The following is a 26,961-nucleotide window of genomic DNA, read 5'->3' on the forward strand; positions in this document are numbered from 1 at the left end:
GATAAACATTTTGTTATGGGTTTAGGAAGGAGTTATAGTAGAGACTCAAAGTTCCCAAGTTGTAAAATTCGATATTTCTCCTTAACGAAGTGAAAATTAAAAGATTCAAGGAAGTGAGTTAACAGCCATTAAAAAGCAGGGAACACTAAAGTTTTTTGAGATGGTAAAATTTTTAAGGCTTTATGGCCCAGGTTTTACCTTGCATAAGGTAACAGGGAAGCTGTCGAGTGGGGCGACTGCCAAAGGGTGCTTCGCCAACTTTCTCATATTTAATCGGGTCCAACTGCAAACCAACTCGGACTCAGATGTGGGACCTGATGGGGAATCTTCCATGGCCCACACTCTCCTAGCCCTCCTGGACAGGCGGTAGGCATTTATGCTCACATGATTGTCTAAAAACCAGCCAGAACTTGACGGCGATGATGGTAATTTCGCATTTTATCAAATCTCACGGGAAACTCAGAGATTTGGCTTCCAGATTTGAATTCTTTCCCCACTCCCGCATTACATATGAATTTTGGAATGCCTGGGTCAGCAAGGTCACTGTGGTTCTGAAACATATTCATGTACTGGAGGGTCAGGGTGGGCAAACTCCAGTTTTAAAGGAGAGAGTGAAAAACCTATCTTGCAGCTTCACTCATTAATATAAATTGAGTGAGTGATAAGTTTTTTAAAAAAATAATTGTGGCAGAGTGGACTAGGTCCAGATTCAGAAAAAAGTACAAAGGATCAGTTCTTTAAAAGAGGAATGTGTCAAAAATCTTCTTAGGAATGCGTCTGCAATCTAAACACTATGTGGGGTCATAGAGATTGACCATCTGTGCCAGCTTTCTTGGTACAATTATGATTTTATAAAATTAAATAAAATCTCCATTGCTGACCAATGAAATGGAATTAATCTTAGCTCATAAAGATTAAGTAACTTCACAAATTAGGGGGGAAAAAATCCTTTAGCTAGATGATAGTCCCAATTTGAGATTTAGTATTATCACCTTGTTTACAGAATTCATGATAGGTTCCTTAGAGCTAGATATAAGCCTCAAAGTAGTCTCTGTGTTTTAAAATGAAGAGCACACACTTGCAGCATCTCAGCTTAAGTGCAAAGCTTACTTCTCAGTCCCTGCCCTCCCCTGAGCCAGACTCTCTGCTTCCCTTAAGGCTGAAAGTCTGTTGAGTTGAACAAAGGCCAGCAGCTTCAAATGTCACAAAGAAACTTAATCGATTCTTCTTCGGCTATAGGTTGATCTACGGAACTAAAGAAAGAAGGGAAAAGAAAGGGGTAAATAATAAAATCTTCATGGGAGAATTAGAGTGTTTTCTTCAATGCTTAACTTACTGCACTTTTCCCCAAATTTAAGTTCCTCCTTAATAGAGTCATGAAACTCCGATTCCACCCCTAGCCTGAGAACCTCCACATGCCGTGGGTGTGGCCCTAAAAAGACAAAAAGACCAAAAAAAAAAAAAAAAAGAAAGAAAGAAAAAAAAGGTTTATCTGGAAAAGCAATAGGAAAAAGATCAGGGAAGAAAAGGGTAGTCTGTATTAGCAGTTTCTCAAGTAATTTCTATTTTGAGAAATGTGTTTTTCACCCTCTCACTTCAAATAATATTGCAGTTGGGCATGATAAATTCTCTGAGATACCCTGCAGTTAAAACTGTCTTAGACTTGTTTTTCTTTCATTTTTGTGTTAAATTTACATTGTGTTAAAATACACGTAACATAACTTTACCATCTTCATCATTTTTTTTTTAATTTTATTTTTTTATTTTCCCACTGTACAGCAAGGGGGTCAGGTTATCCTTACATGTATACATTACAATTACAGTTTTTCCCCCACCATTTCTTCTGTTGCAACATGAGTATCTAGACATAGTTCTCAATGCTATTCAGCGGGATCTCCTTGTAAATCTATTCTAGGTTGTGACTGATAAGCCCAAGCTCCCGATCCCTCCCACTCCCTCCCCCTCCCATCAGGCAACCACAAGTCTCTTCTCCAAGTCCATGATTTTCTTTTCTGAGGAGATGTTCATTTGTGCTGGATATTAGATTCCAGTTATAAGTGATATCATATGGTATTTGTCTTTGTCTTTCTGGCTCATTTCACTCAGTATGAGATTCTCTAGTTCCATCCATGTTGCTGCAAATGGCATGATGTCATCCTTTTTTTATGGCTGAGTAGTATTCCATCGTGTATATATACCACATCTTCCGAATCCAATCCTCTGTCGATGGACATTTGGATTGTTTCCATGTCCTGGCTATTGTGAATAGTGCTGCAATGAACATGCGGGTGCATGTGTCTCTTTTAAGTAGAGCTTTGTCCGGATAGATGCCCAGGAGTGGGATTGCAGGGTCATATGGAAGGTCTATGTATAGATTTCTAAGGTATCTCCAAACTGTTCTCCATAGAAAACAAAAAGACAACTTACAGAATGGGAGAAAATAGTTTCAAATGATGCAACTGACAAGGGCTTAATCTCTAGAATATATAAGCAACTTATACAACTCAACAGCAAAAAAACCAATCAATCAATGGAAAAATGGGCAAAAGACCTGAATAGACATTTCTCCAAGGAAGATATACAGATGGCCAACAAACACATGAAAAAATGCTCCACATCGCTGATTATAAGAGAAATGCAAATCAAAACTACCATGAGATACCACCTCACACCAGTCAGATGGCTATCATTAATAAATCCACAAATAACAAGTGCTGGAGGGGCTGTGGAGAAAAGGGAACCCTCCTGCACTGTTGGTGGGAATGTAAACTGGTTCATCATTTTTAAATGCACAGTTCAGTGGCTTTAAATACATTCACACAACATTCACACTGTTGTGCAGCAAACACCATCATCCATCCCCATAACTCTTTTCATCTGGGAAAACTGAATCTCTATTACCTATTCAACAACTCCCCCTTCGCCCCTGCCTTAGCCCCTGGCAGCCACCAAATGTGTCCTTAGGATTTTGACCACCTTAAGTATCTCTTATCAGTGGACTGGATTGTTTCACTCACCGTAATGTCCTCAACGGTCACCTCTACTGTAGCTTGTGTTGGAACCTCCTCCTCTGAATAATATTCCGTGAAAATGTATAGCCCACGTTTTGTTTGAATTCATTGGTCCATGGGCACTTGGGTTCCTTCCATGTTTTAGCTGTTATGAATAATGCTGCTATGGACATGGGTATCTAACTATCTCTTTAAGACTTTGCTTCAGTTATTTTAGGTATAGAGCCAGAGAGATTTTAATTCAGCATTCCCCAAGCTTTTTAACTGCAGGTTCCTGTTTATATTGAACCCTATTAACATGATAAGAAACTAATGTCCTGCAGCCCACTAGTTGAAATATCAGTCAGATATGGTACTTTCTTCAGGGAAAAAAAAAAAAAACCCACCAAAAATCTTCCCTTGTGTACAGCTTTATAGCCAAGGACACTTCAGCAGACAAACCCACTTCTGAACTAACCCACTGCTTCTTGAGAGCTGGGCCACAAGCAGAGAAAGGGATCCTTGAGGTCACCAGAGCACAGTGTTCCTGCTCAGAAGGGAAGGAAGCCAAATTTCCACTTCTAGAACTGAATAGTTTGCACCCCAGGGATGGGACTTCTGCTCAGATTCCAAATGTCACTCTGACGATTCATAATTAAAGTCATTGATTTCCTTTTCTGGGAAAGTTTTACTTCTACTACGTGTGCTCTATCTTTATTGTGCCTCTGCTATTGAATTATATTTCAGCCCTTTCTCGTGCCAAATTACTTTTAAAAGATAAATCTTCAGTAAGTTAATACTTTTCCCACATCCCTTGCAGTAATATGTACAATGTGTGGGCGTCAAGATGCTCTGTAATAAAAGGAGAGCTGCTCATGTGGCCATAGCATATATTCTAAAGGGGCGGATGGACCGTAACTGTGACTCTGCAGGAGATGGGGTGCCCTGACCTTCCTGGTTTACTCACTGCGGCTTCCAGGGTCAGATGTTACTCACTGCCAGCGAGTACCTCACTCCCTCTGTATCCTGAGACTCTCCTAAGTCCCTGGTATGCAAGATGAGCTTCTCCCAGTGTTTCTCTGGTGTCCACCCAGCAAATGCCAAGCAAAAGGAACTTAGGCAAGAGGAGGAGTAGAAACTTTGTGTTGCAGCTCAACAGGGAGCTCTAGGAAAGGAGAACCCAGCCGTCACAACACCACCTGAGCACTGGAAGGCAGTTTGACTTCCTTGGGGCTCTTCCAGAGGGAAGCTGGTGCTCATGGAAAGAGAGCCCTTTTGGGGGAGTTGACGTTGTGACTCAGCAGGTTAAGAGCCGGCTAGTATCCATGAGGATTCGGGTTCCATCCCTGGACCTGCTCAGTGGGTTAAGGATCTGGTGTTGCTGCAAGCTGAGGCTTAGGTTGCAGAACTCGGCGTGTATCTGGCATTGCTATGGCTACGGTGCTGGTCAGCAGCTGCAGCTCCAATTCGACCCCTAGCCTGGGAAAAAAGGGGTGCCATGGGTGTGGCCCTAAAAGGAAAGAAAAAAGCCATCAGCCCTTAATGTGTACCAGACTCTGTGCTAAGATGTTTCCATATGTTACCTCACTTCATTACCTGTGATCTATGAATAGTATTAATATAAATCCCCTCTTACAGATGAGGAGAGGTGAAGAAATCGAGGCTGAGAGGGGTTAAATTATTTGTCCAGGTGAACACAGGTCATAAGTGGCAGGCGGGCTGGGTTCAAATGCCAGCTGAGATCTCCAGCCTGAGGAGGGAAGGGAGAAGGCTGAAGCCGTGCAGGTGGGGCTCTGGTTCCTGGGATGGAGAGCCAGCTGTAGACGCCTAGGAGGCGGGCAGGAAGGGAGCTGAAACACTCCTGGAAAATGGAACAGCTTAGAAAGAGAAGTGAGTCAGAGGCCAAGGACAAAGTGCTGCCAAGAGCTGGAGGCCTTGCGGGGGCTGGATGGAAATTCCAGCTTCTCCTCTGAAGGGAGCCCAACTCCACCCACGGACTGTCTTCAGGCAGATCACTCAGGTACTCAGCCGGCAGCCTCACCACCAGCTGGACCCAACCCAGTTCAACTGGAGAGAAGATTTACATTTTAGACATCAGTAAACAGCCAGCTCTGTTCAAAGGAGTTTTTTTTTGTTTGTTTGTTTTGTTTTTAATTAAAATGTAAGTGGAAAATCCATGAAAGGCTCTTGTCATGGGCTCCTTCATGCAGTTCCAGAAGTGAAAGTTGGTTTTGCTTGTTGTCTAGAAGCCCAGGAGATCTGTAGGGCTGAATTTTTGAAAGAGGACTTACAGGAAAAGATCAGTTGGAATCAAGGCAACTAGTCATGTCAGTTCTAGATGTGAATTAGTTAATAAAAATGTGTTTATCATTAAGGTCCCCTTAAAGTTAGCTGGTTGAGTTTGGGGAGAAATTAGAAGTGATTAAGAAAAGCTATCGAATTAATTTAAATATGTCTCCGACCTCTTCTTTCACAATTATGGGAGAGGTTTATCAAAATCTTTGTGTAAGTGAATAAAGAACACGCCAGGAGTTCCTGTCGTGGCGCAGTGGTTAACGAATCAGACTAGGAACCATGAGGTTGTGGGTTCGGTCCCTGCCCCTGCTCAGTGGGTTAAGGATCCCGTGTTGCCTTGAGCTGTGGTGTAGGTTGCAGACGCGGCTCGGATCCCGTGTTGCTGTGGCTCCGGCGTAGGCTGGCAGCTACAGCTCCGATTCGACCCCTAGCCTGGGAACCTCCATATGCCGCAGGAGTGGCCCAAAGAAATAGCAAAAAGACAAAAAAAAAAAAAAAAAAAAAGAACACGCCATCATTGTCCAAATACATACATTTTAGGACAATGAAGGAACAGGAGAGAACTAGGTAGTCTCTGTGCTGTGATAATGAAATGAAGCACAGTGTACACCATATGCTCTCATTATTCTGATTACTTTGCACTTTTGCTCTTGACCCTGTGTCCCTGCTGGTTCTCTGTCATAAACGTCACTCTTCCTTCTCTGACATTTCCCCTCCTGCTAGTAGCCAAAAACAAGACTAACAATCCATATCTGCAAGAGAAAAATATATTTTTTTCAGATTAAGAAATGAATTACAGGAGTTCCTGTTGTGGCTCTGGCAGTTAGCAAACCTGACTAGCATCCATGAGGTTGCAGGTTGGATCCCTGGCCTCATTCAGTGCGGTAAGGATGCAGCATTGCCCTGAGCTGTGGTGTAGGTCGCAGATGCGGCTTGGATCTGACGTTATTATGGTTGTGTTGTAGGCTGTCTACGAGGTGAGGGCACAGGCTTTGAAACACTAGACATTCTGGGTACAAGTCCCGGCTCAGCCACTTATTTTGTGACTTTGGGCAAGTTACTTTGGGTGAAATGCCTCTTTGCCCCCCTTTCCTCAGTGTAAAGGGGTGGTGATAATAGTATCTGACCTTATAGATTTACCCTGAGGATGAAATGTATGGATAGAGCTGAGAACAACGCCTGGAAAATAGCCAGCACTCAGTAAGCACTCAGCAATCGTTAAAGACAAAGAAGGTCCAGACCTGTCGAGGGCTGCTTTGGCTTTACATTCTCCATGTAGATGCAGGTACCAATCTCAAACTCAGAGAAATGGCTTGAAAAGAGATTGACGGGGCCTTCATCAAGTGCAGCCATTGATACTGCCTGTTATATTATATTTATTTATTTGTTTGTTTATTTTTGTCTTTCTAGGGCCGCACTCACGGCATATGGAGGGTCCCAGGTTAGGGAATCAGAGCTGTACCTGCTGGCCTACACCACAGCCACAGCAACGCCAGAACCGAGCCACATCGGCAACCTACACCACAGCTCGTGGCAAAGCTGGATCCTTAACCAGCAAGGCCAGGGATCAAACCTGCGTCCTCATGGATCCTAGTCAGATTCGTTTCCACCGAGCCATGACAGGAACTCTGATACCACATATTATAAATAGCATACCTGAAAGAAGAGCAGTGATTATTACAAGTGCTGTTGGCAGAGACTTCACAATTGGATGAAGATGTGTTTTGCATAATAAAGGATTTGTCTGGTCTTTGTGCCAGGTTCCTGGGATGGAGCTTCTGAACCCTTGAAATTTCCTAGGTGATAGAAATGTTTTTCTTATTCCTGGCAGGTCCCATGACAGATCCCTAGGTCGTTTCAGGATGGGGGCTGGCCATGCATGAAAGACCTACTATGTAATTAGTGGGTGGGGACTTTGAGCTACATGATATTAGACGGAGCAGAGGGAGGCTGGTGATTGAGTTCAATCATGCGGCCAATGATTTGATCAATCTTGCGTATGTGGTGAAATCCCAATAAAAACTCTGAACATGGGAGCTTGGCTGAACTTCCTAGTATAATTTATGGCCAGGAGGGGGATGCATCCTAATTTCCCAGGGAGATGACATGGGAACTCTGCATTCAGGACTGTCCTTGCCTTACTTGCTTACGTGCTTACCTTGGGCTGGTCCTGATTTATATCCTTTGTAGTAAAACTAATCACAGGTATAGAGCTTTCCATTGTTTTGTGAGTCATTGTAGCAAATTACCAAATCTGAGGTGGGGTGGGTCTTGGAAACTCTTGAATATGTAGCAAATTTTGTCAGAAGTCTCAAGGTCCTGGGGTCTCCCGAACTTGTGGCTGGCCTCTGAAGTGGGCTGTCATGTTGGGGACTCTGCTCCTGATGTGTGCAATGTGCACGAACTCTGGGAAGTTAGTGCCAGAATGGAATTGCAGTATTGCACTGTATGAATCGACTCTTGACACGTGTGCTCTGTGGACGGAGGAGATGGGCTTGAAGACCCTTGGACCTATTCCACTCTGAAACCACGATTTGAAAAAAGAAAGTGTTTTTTTTTAAGATAAGGATTCTTTGGTAAGCCATGGTGTAGACTAGAAAAAAGGTGTCACATTACCACTGACCACGTATGAGCTAAGAGGTCAGCAAGGAAAGGTCTCTTCACACACAGACAGCAGCTCTCAGTCAGCAGATGATGCCTCCTCTTAATTCCATGATTTGGTGAGGGGGACAGTTGTGAAGCAATCAAATTAAGTATTTTCAGCCTCCTGTGCAAATAAATTGGCAGTACAAGCCTGCTTTTTCACTCTGAGTTTCCCTGTCAAAGGGGTAGATGCTCATGTCAGCCTTTGAAGGTTAAGTTATGATAAAACCAGATCATCACGACACTTATAAGGCCATGAAAAACCATTTCTGTGATTTCACAAAGCTTATTCAAGTGTCACAGCTCCACAATATATCAGGAATCCTGAAGAGCCTAAACTTGTCAGTTCAGAAGTGATATTTTAAGATGTTACTGCCGAGGATATGCTATCAGCATTTTATCAGACAGCCAAGATATGATAGACTGATCGTTGAGAGTTTGACTCTCTCCAAAAAATATGTGAAATACTTTCCTCAACAGAGGAATTGGTGAGCTTCATATTAGCTGGTTATATCTTAGAACCACCTTCACATGCTGCAGTGGAAAGAGGAAAAAAATTACTTTCCAGAGTGGAATGCCAACAAGGAGCAGATTAGGAAACCATAAGCTGCTTTATCCCAGGCTGAAATACTCATAAACCTCTTGACTTCACACTTGACAGAGAGCCAGACGTCTTCAACCGACAGAACGCTCCTGAAATTCTGAATTCATGCCTTGCTTTTAAAAATAGTTAACAAAGTCACGGATCACTTGCTTTCTTTTTGACTTAGTAGTTTTAGTAAATAATAATAATGATATTATTATTATTATTTAGTAATAATATTTACTAGTAAATAATATTACTAAATAATAATGATGATAATTTAGTAAATAATAATGATGATAATTTAGTAAATAATAATAATGATAATAAAGAATGAGAAAAGAAATATTGGATGTTAAACCACTTATGGCTAAAAGTATCTACTATCAAGTTGGATACACTAACTTGGGAAATATCCATTTCACTAATAAGGATTTATCATTAAAAATTATTTTCATTAATAAGAGCAACGGCATTGATTTTATGTAAAACTGACAGTTTGTTTCCTGGATGCCTCTTACCTGAGCCTCAAGGTTTAACATAGGCCTGGAATGGTGACGCGAGTGTCCAGGTAAAGATCTAGGTGAACACTCTCCCAGCCCAACACCGTTTAACTGATGGAAGTTATAAATATAGGAACGGAGAAAACAACCATTTAAAATCTCTGGAAACTGCCCTCAGGATGGACAGCTATGAGAGAGGTATTTACTCAAATTGTGCTAAATCTTGATAAAAACAAAGACTGTCTTTAACATCTGAGTTAAGACCAGCTCCCATCACCCACTCCCACTCTGAGCGATGGTAGACCTATTCCTTGTGGGTGCCAGGAAAAAGATGGGGTGTCCTGCTCCCCTTAGCTTCTAGCCTAGAGCTATGATTGGTTCACCCCACGGGAGAGCCCCAAGGATCTTCCGGCCCTAGACTCATGTTGTGAAAGTGCTGTTGACAGCAGGCAAGGCAGAGAGTGGGGCTCCCTGCCTGCCCCCACCCCCGCTCATTCAAAGAGCGAGGGCGGTGCTGCAGGTACTAAAAACTGAGCACACTGGGGCCTGATTGTCTCCACCACAGCTCGACAGCCCGCTCGCAGGCAGAAGGATTCACATCAGTGCTGCAAAAGCCCAGCAGACAGCCCCCCACTGCTGCTTCAGCGGGTGCCACTCAGGGAGAAGGGGGCTGCTGTCCCCACATTCAGCCCTGTACAATGGCCCTGAGGCTCTCCGGGCATAGCAGGCTGTAAGAACGCAGAAGTTCCCAGCTCTGTGTGAGGGGGTGACACTGGAATGGGGCGAGGAGAAGTTCGTTCCTAAAGTGTTGTTGAAAACAATGGCAATTCTTGGGGGCCAGCAATTGAAAGGGGGCTGGTGGCTCCATCATAGTGGTAGCAACAAGTAGAAATGAGAGACCAGCCGGAATATTAATAGAGGGAATCAGGGAAAGGCTGAGCCAAGGAGGGTCTTGCTGTGATCACATTTGTCCTTGGGGTTCCAGAAGGCTATTCAGTGACAAGCACCAATCTGGGGGTTTGGTAGAGCAATAACCATCCAGAAAGACAAAAGCCTTGCCTTCAGGAAAATTACAATCAGGGGAGAAAGCCTCACAAACAAATCAGCAGGAGAATTCTAGAGTGTTTGTATTAGTCTGGAAGAAATAAAGTGATAGGAATAGTACTTGGGCAGTGAGTGGGTAGGAGGTAGCTGTATAAACCAGATCACTCTGCCTGAACTGACATTCGAAAGCTAGGAAGGTGTTAGCCATTGAGATACTTAAGAGCCCCAAATCTAGCAGAGGGGACAGCAAATACAAAGGCCCTGAAGATGAAACAAACAAACAAACAAAAAAGACAGGAATGGTTGGAGAATGTGGGCAAAATGAAGTTGGAAGCAGAGGCAAGAAGCAAAGCCTGCTGCTCTTCGGGACCTCAGGCGGGGATGCGACTTCATTCAGAGGTGATGAGAGGCCAGCCAAATGTCCAGATGAGGGAAGTAGCATGATCAGAATTGTATTTTTTTGAAAAGAGAATTCTTACAAACATACAAGAGAATTGTGAGGCGTGGAGTAGAGGAATCGTCGTGGCCACAGTGAAGAAAAACAGGCAGATTTAGGATTTGTTTTGGGTGTGAGAGTGAAGGCTACAGGATGACTTTTTAATTTTCAGCTTCAGTGGCTGTGGGTCTGGTTACCATCGTCAGAGATGAGTAAAAATGGAGGAGAAAATAAGTAGACGAGAGAAAAATCAGGGTTCTGTTTGGGATGGACTTAACTTGAAGGTTTTCAGACACCTTCCTGGAAGCTGGTAGGTGTTTGGCTCTGGTGCTCAGTGAGGGGAGGTTGAGCACTGAGGTGCAAAGGGGACTGTCATCAGCAGTGGAGTGGCAGACTGAAGTACTTGTCCCACTCACTAGCCTCCTTTCTGGCCCTGCCCTCCCGACAAGAGGAACCACTTCCGTTTCCCAAACCTCCGTGCCTTTGCCGGTCGGCTCTTGCTTTCCTGGAAGGCTTCTCGCAGCACATCCACCTGGTAAAGCCCTATCCATTTTCTGTTACAGAGGAAGAATTTGCAGGTAGTATCTTCTTAGGGATTACTAACAGTTTTGCAAGGTATAATCTCAATCTACAGCTAATCTTTGCTTACCTAAAAAATCTCAGAAAAAAAATACAACAAAACTCATAGAAATTAAACATGTATGTACCAAATGGAGCCAAAGCTGAGTCCTAAGGCTCTGAAGGCAAAACCGAGGCCAGTCTGCTAAGCATTCTTGCTGAGCATTCCGTCCTAGATTTCAGTAAACCATTTATTCTGCCTGAAAATCCTATTCTAAAACTCTTGAGGAATCTCTTTCTTTACTGACTCCTCTCTCTCTCTCTCTCTCTCTGTGTGGCTGTGCGTGGATATGTGGATATGTGTGTACACATGATTGTAATACAGTCTGACAAGTGTTCAGTTCAGTAGCTGATTTTTCTTTAACAAGAACAAAACTCAAGTGACAGCTCCTCTATATAGCTTTCCCTCAATGGCAAGATAAAATAACTGTTTCTTGCTACATTCCAACTGGATCCCGTACAAACTTCTATAACTGTAGCTCCATGTATTAACATGTCTGTCTTCCCATTAGATTGCTTCTTGAGGGTAGGACTTTTTGTTTGTAGCATTTTCTCTCACCTATACACACAGCTCTTGTCACTTAAAAATGTTAGCTAGGGGAGTTCCCTGGTGGCTCAGTGGGTTGAGGACCTGACTCTGTCACTGCTGTGGTGCTGGTTTGATCCCTTGCCTGGGAACTTCTGCATGCCATAGGTGCATCCAAGAAAAAAGTTAGCTAGGAGGGGAGGAAGGGAGGAAATTGTATGTAGAATGTTTTAAAAACAATGGAGTTCTTAATACTTTAAAATAGGCATTCATAATTTATATTTTTTGTTTTCTTAGAAAAAACTTACCAGCCCTAATTTTTAAACATTACATGTACTTCCTTAATATGCTATAAACAGAAATCATTAAAATGCAACATTTTATTCTATTGTTTAACTAGGTCAAATAATCTTTCCTCCTGTCTGGTTTATTCCCAAACTGCACAACCCCTTTCTTTACTGACTGAATAGCTCAAAACCTCTTGCCAGAGGCAGAAAAAAAAAAAAATCAAGTAGCAGAAAACATCTACATCAGCAACTTGACATTCCTAGCCAAAGCTCCTGGGAATCGCTTCTTGAGACTCTAATCATGTCCAGAAGCAGCCCCCATTCGTGGGAAAGCCCGCTGACAAGGTCCAGCCCCAGAGGAGGGCAGGACGCCCAGAGAGAGTCCCAAGATTCTCAGTTGGGGACAATGAAGTGCTCTGGGGTCCTGTGATTTATACTGAACGCTTCTTATTGGTGTTTACAAACGTGTCAGACAGTGTAACTAAGGCTCGTTTTTCCCTCCAGTGTCCTGTGTTCCTTTCGCCTCTCCTCTGCTGGCAGACCTCCTCCCCCAGCACCTGATTGGACAGACTTAGGTCTGAACTGTTGCCTCTCCACTTGGGAGACATGATTTAAAGTAAACACCACATCCAATCAGATCAGTGTTTGAGCTGTTATTCAAAATACCAGTCTTGGAGTTCCTGTCGTGGCTCAGTGGTTAACGAATCTGACTAGGAACCATGAGGTTGCGGGTTCGAGCCCTGGCCTTGCTCACTGGGTTAAGGATCCGGTGTTGCCATGAGCTGTGGTGTAGGTTGCAGACGCGGCTCGGATCCCACGTTGCTGTGCCTCTGGCGTAGGCTGGTGGCTACAGCTCCAATTAGACCCATAGCCTGGGAACCTCCATATGCTGCGGGAGTGGCCCTAGAAAAGGCAAAAAGACCCCCCCCCAAAAAAAATATATATATATATATCAGTCTTGGGGAGTTCCCATTGTGGCTCAGAGGGTTACAAACCTAACTAGCCTCCATGAGGTTGCAGGTTCACTCCTTGGCCTCACTCAGTGGGTTAAAGATTGGGTGTTGCCGTGAGCTGTGGTGTAGGTCACAGATGAAGCCTGGATCCCGAGTTGCTGTGGCTGTGGCTGTGGCTGACAGCTGCAGCTCTGATTCAACCTCTAGCCTGGAAGCGTTGATGTGTCGCTGGTGTGGCCCAAAAAAACGAAAACAAAAAAAATCAATCTGGGAAAGGGCTACTCGGAGTCCTTCCCTGGGCGACGGTCTGATCAAAGGGCTCGTCAGTGCCTGTGACAGCTGCGCTTTACAGAGTTTCTAAATATTATCCAGGGAAACCAATTGCCAGAGACCTCGAGAGCCATGGTGGACAGATGTCCCATTCAGAGGCAGAGGCAGACTCTTTGTGTAAAAGAAGTTCTCAATGACTCCTTAAGACATAACTGAGCCCCACACTTCAAAATAGGAAATATTAAGAGTGAAAACAATCATAACCTTTGCTGAACACTCACTCTGTGCCCAGCATTAGGTTGTAAGTTTCTCATGAAGTTAGTCCAATTATTACCTCTGGTTAATAGATGAGGAAACAGAGGTTTAGAGATGATCCCACTGGGCCAGTTAGTAAGTAGCAAAAGTGAGTCTCCCACCCAGGCCTGCTTCATTGTGATTGGACACTGCTACTAGTTCATGGCTTTAGACTCCAAGCACAGATAGGGTTTAAAACAAAACATAGAATGATTTAATCCCAAAAAAGAACCAAAGAGGAGTTCCCAAGTGGCTCAGTGGTTAAAGAACCAGACTAGCATCCATGAGGACACAGGTTCGATCCCTGGCCTTGCTCAGTGGGCTAAGGATCTGGCATTGCCATGAGCTGTGGTGTAGGTTGCAGATGTGGCTTGGATCATGCATTGCTGTGGCTGTGGTATAGTCTGGTGGCTACAGCTCTGATTTGACCCCTGGGAACCTCCATATGCCGCAGCCCTAAAGAGACAAAAAAGCCAAAAAAAAAAAAAAAAAAGAACTAAAGAAGCAAAACCATGAAACAGGTCGTCCCGGATCCTGAGAGTGAGGAAGTGGGACTTCCAAGTTAGAGGTGAATGGTCTGGAGAGAACTGCCAGCCTGGCCCAGTCTTGTGTCGATTGGACCCACAGAGGAAAAACCCCACTGGCAGCAGATGGCATAGGCTTAGGAAGGAAGGTCAGATGCCTGTGGCAGACATTCGGAATTCTGACCATCATTTTCACTTTGTGACTAAAACTATCCTAATGAAATCATAACTTCATTCTCAGATCCTTCTGGTTTAACTCTGATGTCTAGAAAATCACTGATGGATTGACCAAAGGTTTCCAATACATAAAAGAACTACTAGCCACCCCCACCCCCAGTGGACACTTATTTATCTGGCACTACTTACTATTCATTCCTGTTCCTAATCCATATTCTCTTTAGCCTAGATTCTTCACAAAGAGCCAATTTTGTACATTTCTAATTCATTACCCTCCACTAAAATGTACGGCAGCTCTTCTTGAGAATCATCAACTGAGCAACTTTCTATTCTTTTTTTTTTTTTTTTTTTTGGCCATGCCTGTGGCACATGGAAACTCCAGGAATGGGGATCAGACCCACACCACAGCAGCGACCCAAGCCACAGCATTGACAATGCCAAACCCATAACCTACTGAGCCACCAGGGAACTCCCATTATTTGAAAGTAGATTTACAAGTGTATTTTTCTTTGGATAGAAGGTATTTTCTTGATTTAAGTCAGAATATTGTAGGTACATTCATATATGAAATGTATTAGAGGACCATGCCATTTAAACGATTCCATCATTATCTGTTGTGGATATTTAGATCTTTTTTCTAGGGGGAGTTCCCATTGTGGCACAGTGGTAACAAATCTGACTAGTATCTGCGAGGATGTGGGTTCGATCCCTGGCCTCATTCAGGGGGCTGGGGATCTGGTGTTGCTGTGAACTGTGGTGTAGGTCTCAGACTTGGCTTGGATCCTGCATTGCTGTGGCTGTGGTGTAGGATGGCAACTGCAGCTCCAATTTGACCCCTAGCCTGGGAACCTCCATTTACCATGGGTGTGGCCCTAAAAGGCGGGGGGGGGGGGGGGGGAGAGAAATGAGGAAACCACACTTGTGAACAGCCGTGACAATGCCAGATCCTTTAACCCGCTCTGCCACACAGGAACTTGCAGGCATCTGTACTTTTAATAAGCAATGCAATAGGGGAAAAGTTGAGTGATCATTTTAACTCCTAGGAGGTTCTTGGTAATCCTTTAATGCATAAATTATCACTTGCATTGCCTCCAAGACAGCACAGAATGCCTGAAAAGAAATCCAATCCTTGCAATATAAACAAATGGATTTCCACTCACTGTTTACTTGAGCAGAGCAGACCAGTGGATTTTGCACTTTATAGAATTTCTCCAAAGGGAGGTCATTCACAGCACAGTTTCCAAACTAGTTTTCTGGGAGACTTCCTTCAACTCCCATTTTAAGGCCTTTTGCACCCCACCTCTGACCCCTGCTGTGCTTCCTGTAGAAGCCCCCGAGGAAAAGTGATGGAGAAAGTCCTTCCAGATGTAGCGTGCAATTATTTGTGTTTCTTCTTATCTTACATGTTTTTCTTCTCAAAGACCATTAGGAGCCATCAGCTAAGGAGGATTTAGGGTTTAGATTTCAAAGGATATCACATTTATACCTTATCTGTATGTCAAGTCTGAGTGATTAATGTGTCATATCATTTTCCAAAGAACCTCACTGAAAAGTCTACACCAGTCGGTATTCTCAGACACAGCTACAAACAAACCCCTGTGCTCCCAGGAAGTGCAGTGTATGCCTGTGGCTGGAGTTCCTCAGATAAATAGAGCTATTAAATTTTTTTAGTTATGCAGCCAATATTTATTGACTACTGAGAATGAGACAAAGGCAATGCTGAGAAGGACACAAACATTTTCCCTGTAGTAACAACCGTCAAACCATAGACATTAGGCAATTAATTCATTGCCACTTTGGTCATAGGAGGGTCCACCAGGACTCTTCACCTCATCTGAGATGGGAGGATCAGCTGTGGTTTCCTTTAAGTGTGACCTCAGTTATGCGTGGGGCTTAGTCGGATGGAGCGGGGTAGAGAATGACGCTTTAGGCAGGCAGACCAGAAGGACAAATGCTGCGAGGCACTTGATGTCTCGGCCAGTGGAAGGAACCCAAGGGAAGACAGCGTAGTCAAGGATAGTAGGTCAACGGAGAAGAGTGACAAGAGACAGGGAGGTGGGAGACTTACAGGCCAGGTGGAACCAGAGAAGCAGGAAGTCACGGAGGCGGGACCGGTTAGATCTGTGGTTTTTACACACTGCTTATCTCGCCTGTTGTGGAAACTGGGTTTAGAGGAGAGCAAGGGAGGATGCGTTGGGCGTGTGCAGATAAGAAGGGGTATATTTGCCAGCGATGTATTTTTTTTTCCTTTTGGCCACGCCCTCAGCTCATAGAAGCTCTCAGGCCAGGGCTCAAACCCACGCCACAGCAGTGAATCAAGCCGCAGCAGTAACAATGCCCAGATCCTTAACCCACTGAGCCAGAAGAGAACTCCTGCAATGTATTTTTAAATAGGACATATAAATATCCATCTATATGTATGTGTATATTATGTATGTTATATAATGCTATCATATGTAATGACATGCAAATCTGTGTGGTTCTTTTAAAATCTCTACCCTAGAGGTGACTATTTAACGTTCCACTGAACCTTCTTAGACATCCACTCACCAGAGGCAGCAGCGACAATCATTTCCAAATATCACTATTCAGTTTTCACCAGGGAGTTTGGTCACTGGTAGAGGAATGCTAGAAAGAATGTTTCCCTGGTGAAAGGGGCGGTATTCCAAATCTATGAATTGGCCTTGGTCTCTTACACAGTCACCTCCACCTCGGTGTGAGCGTTGCTCGGAGAGTCTCAGGGGTCCAGCAGCCTCTCGCACCCCAGGAGCGGTAACCTAGATCTTGGTAGCCAGACACTTGGTTCCGTGTCCCTTTACTTAGCAGATGACTCTGCTCTGAAAGAAGGTGAACTGGATCCTGCTGCTGGAATATTGTCGGATCCACTGAAGTGAGCCTTTCACCTCGGGTACTTTTCAAAGTGCCTAAAGTACAAATCAGTGGAACAGAGTGTAGGACGGTTTTTTGTCCTTACTTGCAAACATATGTTTGTATATGTGGCAGAATCTCGTCAGAGACCTGCTTTAATTATAAGATCCCATCTGGTGGTAGACTCGTGGAGAAGATACAGCTCTCACCAATCTCCGGAAAACCTAAGCTAGCTATATTTGCAACAAGAACTTGAACATGGGGTTGGCTAAACTGGCTCAGATCTGTTAACAATTAAGACAGAAGGATTAATTCTTTCTTAACTGGATTAAGTCAGCGTCAAGTCGGGCGAGATGGAGAGAGGGAACTACCTAAGGTGTAGAACTGATGTGGAAGAGAAAGAGGAAGGTATCTAGGATGACTGAGGTTTCAGACAAGAGCAGCTTGGTTTGCTGTCCTGTGATACACCAGGAATAGAGCTGGTTTAGAAGGGAGATTATAAAATCAGTTCGGACAGTGGGTTTGATATATCTGGGACAGAGCTGGTTTAGAAGGGAGATTATAAAATCAGTTTGGGCAGTGGGTTTGATATATCTGTGAGTTTGCTAAATGGTGATGTTGCATATGTGTTTGGGTATAAGATGTCTGGGGCTGACTAGGTACTTCTGGGAGCCTTTGGGAAATGGATGTAGCTGGGGCCGTGGGAATCCATGAGATTGCCCAGGGAGGTCGGGGCATAGACGGGAAGAAGGCCCTGGAGAGCTCCAGCGTTTAAAGTCTGAGTATCGTTGCATGTACATCAGTAATGATGTTGTTCCTCTAGCAAGTCTGTGCCCTTTTTACAGAACTTTGGAACTGGAAGCAAAGTTCCTTTTCAAATAGGAATTGCCTTAATTTGAACAAATACTTTGATGAGCCGAGTGAGGAAGAGAGCCCTGGATTGTGTTTCCAAGGCACAAAGAAATAGGAACGCAGAACTGCTATGCATTGGTGGGGGCAGGGGGTGGGGGATTGATTTTTCCTCTTTAAAGAAAGAGGACAGAGGAGGCAGCCTGATGCAGAGATTGGGTTTGGGGGTTTATTGGAACTGCAGCGGAAGGGAAGCTAAAGACACAGAGCCGGAATTATGGTTTTCTTTGGACAGATGCTCAGGAGTGGGGTGGCTGGATCACATGGTAATTCTATATTTAGTTTTTAAGGAAGCATCATGCTGTTCTCCATAGTGGTTGCACCAGCTTACATTCCCACCAACAGTGTAAGAGGGTCCCCTTCTCTGCACACCCTCTCCAGCATCTGTTGTTTGTAGACTTTTTGATGATGACCACTCTTACTGGTGTGAATTGATACTGGATATGTGTATATGTATAACTGATTTAGTTTGCTGTACACCTGAGAGTAACTCACCTTCGTGAGTTAACTGTATTCCAGTAAAAATTTTAAAAAGTCATCTAAATCCCCTCCACCAAAGAGTCTTCTCTCCCATTTGTAGCTGTTTGCAAGGCTGTGTTGTAAATCCCTCCTCCAGCTTCACCTGCCAAGTCTTCACTGAAACCTAAAGAAACCTCATAAATGTTTAGGGTGAGTAATTTTTTAATAGGACCCTCCACACACATGCACGCGCACACACGCGCGCGCACACACACACACACACACACACACAAGCACTGAGTTTTATGTTAGGGGCAAAGAAGTAAAGGACCAAGGCAGCATATGGGTATATAAAAGGTAGCCTCTGAAAACATCCCCTCAAGAATTTGCAGAAATTTGGGGGCTGGCTTTGAACTCTAATAGGCTGTGAAATTGAACAGCTTATTTTCTATAGATTTTTGACTGATAAGCACATAGGCATATCTGTCATCTCATAGCTGAGTTATACATTTTTATGAAATGATCGCTTTGCATTACTTTAAAATTATTGTTGAGGGAGTTCCCGTCGTTGCTCAGTGGTTAACGAATCCGACTAGGAACCATGAGGTTGCGGGTTTGGTCCCTGGCCTTGTTCATTGGGTTGATGATCCGTCGTTGCTGTGGGCTGTGGTATAGGTCGCAGACGCGGCTTGGATCCCGAGTTGCTGTGGCTGTGGCGTAGGCCGGTGGCTACAGCTCCGATTCGACCCTTAGCTTGGGAACCTCCATGTGCCGTGGGAGGTGTGAAGGAAAGAAAAGGAAAGGAAAATTAAAGGTAAAGTTAAAGGTAAAGTGAAGTGAAAAGTGAAGTGAAGTGAAAAGTAAGATGAAGTGAAAAGTGAAGTGAAAAGTAATGTGAAGTGAAAAGTAAGGTGAAGTGAAAAGTGAAGTGAAAAGTAAGGTGAAGTGAAAAGTAAGGTGAAGTGAAAAGTGAAGTGAAAAGTAAGGTGAAGTGAAAAGTAAGGTGAAGTGAAAAGTGAAGTGAAAAGTAAGGTGAAGTGAAAAGTGAAGTGAGGTGTGAAGTGAAGTGCGGTGTGAAGTGCAGTGAAAAGTAAAGAGTACAGTACAGTAAAGTAAAATTGTTGAATGGGTAATGTAAGTTTAACAATAAGAAGGGCATTTAAAGTAAGTCTCCCTCTCACCCCATCTCTTATCCCGAGGCAATTATTAGTATCTATTACTTACCTTTCTAGAGAGATTCCATTCATACAAAGTAAATGTATGTATATTCTTTAAAAATATTTGCGGACATTTTAGCATGCTATATCAGTTCTTCTGCATCTTGCTCTTCTCAGTAGACTCTGAAGATGTTTCTGTATCAATATAGAAATGTTTGCTTTTAAATGTTCATATAGTTTTCTATATATAGGTGTACCATCATTTATTTAAGGAGTTCCCTACTGATGGTCAATGATGATGTCTACAGACTTTCTCTGTTTTCAAAAATGCATCAGTGGGAGTTCCTGCTGCAGTACAGTGGTAATGAACCTACCTAATACCCATGAGGATGCGGGTTTGATGCCTGGCCTTGCTCAATGGGTTAAGGAACGGTGTTGCCGTGAGCTGTGGTGTAGTTTGCAGATGTGGCTCAGATCTGGCATGGCTGTGGCTGTGGTGTAGGCTGGCGGCAACAACTCCGATTAGACCCCTAGCCTGGGAACCTCCATATGCTTCGGGTGCGGCCCTAAAAAAAAAAAAAAAAAAAGAATTTCAATGAATAGAAAAACTTAAAGGCCATAGTAAAAGATAAAATATGTCAGTGCTAAATCTGTCACCGTGTTTGATATATAAGTGATCACTAAACACTTTTAAAATGAATACATAGTTAAAAGAAAAATACCAGAATGTCAGAAGCCCTAAGAAAACATCATGGGTGAGCTAAACTAAGCATCTCAGCTAATCCTATGTGGAAGGCACAGCATAATCTTCAAAATAGGATGAACAGCAGTTCTTCCCTGATTCCCAGATATATGGCAATTGTGAACACTATCAAGAAAAAAAAAATAGAAGTGGAAGAGTTTCCAGATCCAGTTGCTGGTGGAAGTAGTTTAGTTTCAGCATGGCCACAGCTGGCCTCATCGCATGATGCTCTGTCCTCGCGCTCGTTCGTGTTAAAAACTCCTCCTTTTTCATCACTGCCATTTATTTTCAGGTGTGAACATTTACTTGAACAATCACTTGAGTTCACAAAACTAGAATAGGCCCTCAGGAGACAGAAGTAAAGATGATCTGAACCATGGGAATGATGTCCCTTTTCCATAACAGGTGAACTCCTCCAGGGAAGAATCACTTGTGTTCTCATTGACCCCCACTGGTAGGTGTTAGTGCAGTGACCCAGGTCACAGCATCTTCTTGCTCTGCTCTGGGGCATTAGTCCAATGCTTTGCCCTCAAAAATTTCACCTGAGATGACAGTTTCTTCTCACTCATGTGCACTTGTTGGAAACTGGTATAATGATCCTATGCTCTCATTTCCAAGAAGGTTCTCTCTCTCCCTATGTTTTGTTGGTTTTTTTTTTTTCTTTTTTTTTTGGCTGCCCAGCGGCACATGAGTTTCTGGGCCAGGGAATCAGATCCAAGCTGCAGTTGCAACGTATGCTGGAGCTGTGGGCAACACTGGATCCTTAACCCACTGTGCCAGGCTGGGGATCAAACCTGCATCCCAGTGATTCAGAGACACTGCTGATCCCGCTGCACCACAGTGGGAACTCCCCAGGAAGGCTCTTTTGGGTTTCCCACTCCACATGATGAGAGTAAGCCCCAATCAAAGAGAGATGCCTGCACATTTGATGTTCTGACAAATTCACTCCATCACCCAGGGCTGCAAAAACAGTTTTTCCCAAGATCATTTTGGTATTAACAAAAATGCTGAATGAATTTCCTCTTTCTTCTTCTCTTCACAGTTAGGCTTTTCCTTGTTTTTGCAATTTAATAAGGTATGAATGATATACAAAACCTGACTATATTCAATATATATGATTTGATGAGTTTGGACATAATGCGTAGATCCATGCAATCACTGCAATCAAGGTTATAAAGCATCTCCATCACCTACAAAAGTTCCTTGTGTCTCTTACTTTGTGTGGATGCTAAGAACACTTAACACGAAGGCTACCATATGAAAACATTTTTAAGTGCACTACATAATGTCTGTGAGATTCATCTATGTCATCGTGTATACTAGAAATTCATTCTTAGAGTTCCCCTTGTGGCTCAGCGGGTTAAGAACCAGACATAGTCTCCATGAGGATGTGGGTTTGATCTCTGGCCTCACTCAGTGGGTTAAGGATCAGGTATCACCACAAGCTGTGACATAGGCTGCAGATGCGGCTCGGAGTTGGTATTGCTGTGGCTGTGGTGTAGCCTCAGCTGCAGCTCTGATAAGGCCCGTAGCCCAAGAACTTCCATGTGTGGCTCTAAAAAGGAAAAAAGAAAAAAAGAAAAGAAAGAAATTCATTCTTTTTCGTTGCCAAGTGGTATTCCACTGTTTAAATATACCAGTTTCTTTATGTGTTGGCAGACCTTTTAGTTGTTTCTGGTCTGGGGTTATTATCAACTTCAAACACTTTAATGCAGTCTTTTTGTGCACATAGATTTTTTTTCATAAATACCTAGGAGAGGAATTACTATGGTTAACTTAATAAAAACTGCCTAATGGTTTCCAACTACACAAATCCATACTTGGCAACGTTTGGTGTTGTAAATTGTTTAACTTTAGTCATTGTAGCATGTTAAATGGTACTTCATTGTGGCTCTGAGTTTCGTATTCTTCTTGACCAAGGATGTAGAAGCACCTTTTCAATGTGATTATTGGCATCTGTATATCTGCTTTTGTAAAATATTCCATTTTTGTGTTAAAATTGAATTGCATTTTTATATTCATTTGGGAGTTCTTCATGTGTGCTAAAGAAAACTTCTTTGCCAGATTTGTAACTTCTAGTCTTTGGCTTACCTTTTCATTTTCTTAATGATGTCTTTATGTCTTTTAAATTTATCTGTACAGGATTTTTTACCTGGAAGGAACTTTCTCCTTGTCTTTGAGAGTTAATTAACATCATGGGATGTGTAATCACTGTTATTCTTGTTCCTTTTCCCCCACAAGCTTGGGACCAACTTGAGAGCAAGGGTTGCACTTTATAGAGTGCTTTCTGTCTAGTAAAAAAGCCAGCAAGTAGCAGGAGCTCAAGATTTATTTGTTACTCAGATACACAGATAAATATGTTGCAAATTGGAAGAGTCAATTCAATTTCATCGATAAACTTCTTTTTTTTTGTTTGTTTTTATTTTATTTTATTTTATTTTTTTTTTGGTTTGTCTTTTTGCCATTTCTTGGGCTGCTCCCATGGCATATGGAGGTTCCCAGGCTAGGGGTCGAATCGTAGCTGTAGCCACCGGCCTACACAGCCACAGCAACACAGGATCCGAGCCATGTCTGCAACCTACGCCATAGCTCATGGCAACGCCGGATCCTTAACCCACTGAGCAAGGGCAGGGATCGAACCCGCAGCCTCATGGTTCATAGTCGGATTCGTTAACCACTGAGCCATGACGGGAACTCTGATAAACTTCTGTATATACCATTTTCTCTTCTTAAAAACAAGGAAAACTCCCCACTTTACTTTGCAACATGTATAAGCAATGAAAGCTTTATGAGGTTGTGAAATAGAGCTGTTTTGGACCTTTATATATATGTTAGTAAGTAGCTAGCCTGTGAATATATACTTTCCACAGATATTATTATTATTTTACTTTTAATTTTTAAAAAATTTTTTCTGCTGTACAGTATGGGGACCAAGTTACACATACATGTATACATACTTTTTCCTCCATTGTTGTGTTGCAATATAAGTATCTAGACATAGTTCTCAATGCTACACAGCAGGATCCCATTGTAAATCCATTCCAAGAGCAATAGTTTGCATCCGTTAACCCAAAGCTCCTGATCCCTCCCACTCCCCTCCCTCTCCCCCCCGGGAAGCCACAAGTCTGTTCTCCAAGTCCATGATTTTCTTTTCTGTGGAAAGGTTCATTTGTGCCCTATATTAGATTCCAGATATAAGTGATAGCATATGGTATTTGGCTTTCTCTTTCTGACTTATTTCACTCAGTATGAGAGTCTCTAGTTCCATCCATGTTGCTGCAGATGGCATTATGTTGTTCTTTTTTATGGCTGAGTAGTATTCCATTGTGTATATATACCACATCGTCCTAATCCAGTCATCTGTCAGTGGACATTTGGGTTGTTTCCATGTCTTGGCTATTGTGAATAGAGTTGCAGTGAACATGTGGGTGCATGTGTCTTTTTTAAGGAAACTTTTTTCTGGATATATGCCCAGGAGTTGGATTGTGGGATCATATGGTAGTTCTATGTCTAGATTTCTAATGTATCTCCAAACTGTTCTCCATAGTGGCTGTATCAGCTTACCTTCCCACCAGCAGTGCAAGAGGGTTCCCTTTTCTCCACACCTCCTCCAACACTTGTTATTTATTTTTGCTCTTATTTCTGTTGCCTTGGGAAACTGACCTGAGAAAATATTCATGAGGTTGATGTCAGAGAGTGTTTTGCTATGTTCTCTTCCAGGAGTTTGATGGTGTCTTGTCTTACATTTAAGTCTTTCAGCCATTTTGAGTTTATTTTTGTGCATGGTGTGAGGGTGTGTTCTAGTTTCAATGCTTTGCATGCACCTGTCCAGGTTACCCAGCAATGCTTGCTGAATAGACTTTCTTTTTCTCATATTATGCTCTTGCCTCCTTTGTCAAAGATTAATTGACTATAGGTGTCAGGGTATTATCATTATTATTATTACTATTAGTATTATTATTTGGCCATGCCCACAGCATGAGGAAATTCCCAGGCCAGCCAGGGATCAAACCCATGCCATTGTAGTGACAACACCAGATCCTTAACCTGCTGAGCCACCAGGGAACTCCTCACAGATTTTATTATTATTGTTATTGTTAAGATTATTAATCTATGAATCCTGATTTTCATTTGAAAAACAGTACATGTAAGTATTTTTTATATAATTCTTAATACATCAGATGCTCCTTATCAAATGCTGGGACATCTTGAACCATAAAATTAATATGACTCATAAGGACTTGAGATATAAGGGTTAGCCAGTGGTCTTTATCATGTCAGAGCGATCATTTTTATTCTAGTGAGGTTACTAATGTTTAAAACCATATGCTTCCATAAAATGACAATGTTATCATTAAATCTATTTAAGAAATTAGACCTTAATGAATTCCATTGAGAATTTCAACTTCATCATGGGAGCTAAGAAGTCATAATACTCTTCTGACAGGAAGGTGTAGTTAAAAAAATTTGAAAAGCACCGGCAATACATGAAAATGATGGGCTAATTGAGGAAGCCAAGTGCAATCTTCTTCTCCTGGCAGGAAACCACTGAGTGGAGAAGCCCCTGCTCAGTGGACAATGAGACACAATCAAATGGCATTCAGTGCATGATGAATAAACATTTGAGAGCAGAGTGACTTTTTCCATAGCAACAAAGCCTCAGAAAGTGCAGAATGTTAGTGGCCAAAAGTCTTGTGTTGTTTTTTTCAGGGACACATGAATCCTGGCCCTGGATGGTTAAAAGTGCCAGAAGCAAGCTTGCTGTTCAGGTATTTAAGTTTAAATTGATAAATATGTATAGAAAACATAGTGACCTGTATAAACAGCCCAAATGCTCAATCGCCACATATGAAAAAAGCATACCATTTAGAAATGAATTGAAACTGAAGCTTTAAGGATTCGATGCTTACTCAGCATTGCCTAATAAAAGACCAGTATCCAATCTTTGCTTTTGAAAGAGCTGGTTTTGTTAGGAGGTCATGGAAGGGTCCAAATCCTTCTTTCTAGTCAAGGCTTTATGCTGGGAAGAGCAGTGTGACAGTATCTTCCCCAATGGCCAAGATCCCTGAAAGATGGCGGTAGGAAATTGCCCCTGGGACAGAAGCATGGAGGTAATGCAGCCCCATGTAGAAAGGAGAGAAGCAGCATGTCCCCAGCAGCTAGTGACCACTGTCATCACCCCTGGAGACTGAACTGGGACCTGGTTCTTGCTGCCTTCATCCATGCCTCCCTGTTGCCCATATTCTCAAACGTTATCCAGATTAGACTTGAAATTCTTCTCTCATAAGGATCTGATCATGATTTAAGTGCAATGAACAGGCAGTTTGCATGCTGGTTGCAAGGGCTTTAAGTTGAAAGCAGGAGTTATGTCTTACTCACTTTTAATACCTTCTGTATAGAGAATACCACCTGGTTGGATGACTAGAGGGGGAACGGGAGGCCTTAACCTAAAACAGAAAATTCACCAGACTGTTGGAAGTTGAAGGTTACATGTAGGAAATTGCAGAAACAAACTCCATAACTGAATTAACAGTCTCTGACACATTTACCTATTGATCAAAGAGAGAATTTATTCACAGAGATTTTCAGATACAAACAAAATAGCACTTTTAAATTTTTTACAAAATGGATATTGGAATAAATGTGGTACAGCACAGGACAATAATGGACAAAAGGAAACAAGATCTAATGACCCGAACATGTCTCTCGTTACTCTCACATCTTCAACTGAATTCTCTCCTACAGAGGCCAGAAAGTTGCCCCTTTACTTCATAAGAATATCATAGCAGAAGCTACTCAGAGAAATATTGCATATTTTTGAATAATATTGAAATACAAAGGCTTAATTCTAAAGGTCCAGGTAAACACCGAAGACGTGTTGAGGGCATAAAGAGTTTGTGCAGGATATACAAAATACTGGAAGAGTGGCCTATGGATCCATTTATTAGGTTTAATGTATGCTTTACAAAGTGATAATACTGTATTTTAAATGGGTATTAAAAGGAAGATAGAGGAGTAATGCACCACTAAACTCTTGTATAATCTGTGCAACAACATAGTTTGCGTATGGCATGTGTGTGGATGTGTATGTCTGTATGTGCTCGTGTGCTTTCAGAAGTGCCATGACCTACAGGGAACGTCTATGGGTTACCCTGCTTCCTAACATAATACTGTTTCTACTAGCCCTTTTGAGTCTGAGTCATCATCCTTAAAAAAAAATTCCTTGTTTGCATATATAGATTTGTCATGTGTATGTATGTGTTCTACATTAACAATATTCTGTAGAATAGAAATACCCGACACCCTGCAATATTTTTAGCCTTTGGTCCATTTTTCTCTACCATTCCATGCTCTACATTTCTTTCAAAAGTCTTGCCCAACCCTTCCACATAGTATAATGTTTCTGATCCCACTGGGTTTTATTTCATGAGTGCTGTATGGTGTAGAACCACTATTCCACCTTTTGAAAGTAGCTGACTGCTTCGGTCCCTCCTAGCCCCTTTGGCTCGTCTTCTCCCCCGCTGGCTCTTGGTGGCTCCATCTCAGTATGGGTACTGCTTCTGTTTCTTGCCTGAGAAACAAGCCAGCCACGTGCATAGCAGCATGGCGGCTGCAGCACCTGCTCCCGTGCAGTAGTAGGCCCAGCCGATTTCACACTTACCTAGGAACACAAGAGAGGGAGA

At 42.7% G+C, this 26,961-nt stretch overlaps 1 protein-coding gene and 2 long non-coding RNA genes across 44 annotated transcripts in view; 1 reads left to right on the forward strand and 2 right to left on the reverse strand.

The window, feature by feature from the left end:
- Positions 1–26,961, forward strand: part of LOC102158088 (NHL repeat-containing protein 3) — a 186,937-nt gene that overhangs the window by 109,556 nt on the left and 50,420 nt on the right. For 37 of the 42 annotated variants that reach the window (XR_014819269.1, XR_014819260.1, XR_014819259.1 and 34 more), the window contains one exon: positions 24,989–25,047. The exons of 3 other annotated variants lie outside the window; for them this stretch is intronic. This is a non-coding gene — a long non-coding RNA (NHL repeat-containing protein 3). Of the gene's footprint in view, positions 1–24,988; positions 26,308–26,961 lie in introns of those variants that run through there. 2 more of the 42 variants (XR_002336525.2, XR_002336528.2) reach the window with 2 other exon arrangements.
- Positions 18,456–23,941, reverse strand: LOC146398542 (uncharacterized). The gene is made up of 2 exons (XR_014819330.1): positions 23,843–23,941; positions 18,456–19,731 (listed from the first exon to the last, which is right to left on the reverse strand). It is a non-coding gene; the product is annotated as an uncharacterized LOC146398542 (long non-coding RNA).
- LHFPL6 (LHFPL tetraspan subfamily member 6) overlaps positions 25,829–26,961 on the reverse strand; it is a 227,060-nt gene continuing 225,927 nt past the window's right edge. Inside the window, exon 3 of the mRNA XM_005668368.4 lies at positions 25,829–26,939. Within this exon, the coding sequence (XP_005668425.2) occupies positions 26,821–26,939 (119 nt within the window). The 3' untranslated portion in view covers positions 25,829–26,820. The remainder of the gene's footprint in view (positions 26,940–26,961) is intronic.

Source organism: Sus scrofa, chromosome 11, assembly GCF_054392235.1.
Source record: "Sus scrofa isolate SSC_HxYL_T2T_F1_AM1 chromosome 11, Sscrofa_HxYL_maternal_Yorkshire_Landrace_v2.0, whole genome shotgun sequence".
Taxonomy (NCBI): Eukaryota; Metazoa; Chordata; class Mammalia; order Artiodactyla; family Suidae; genus Sus; species Sus scrofa.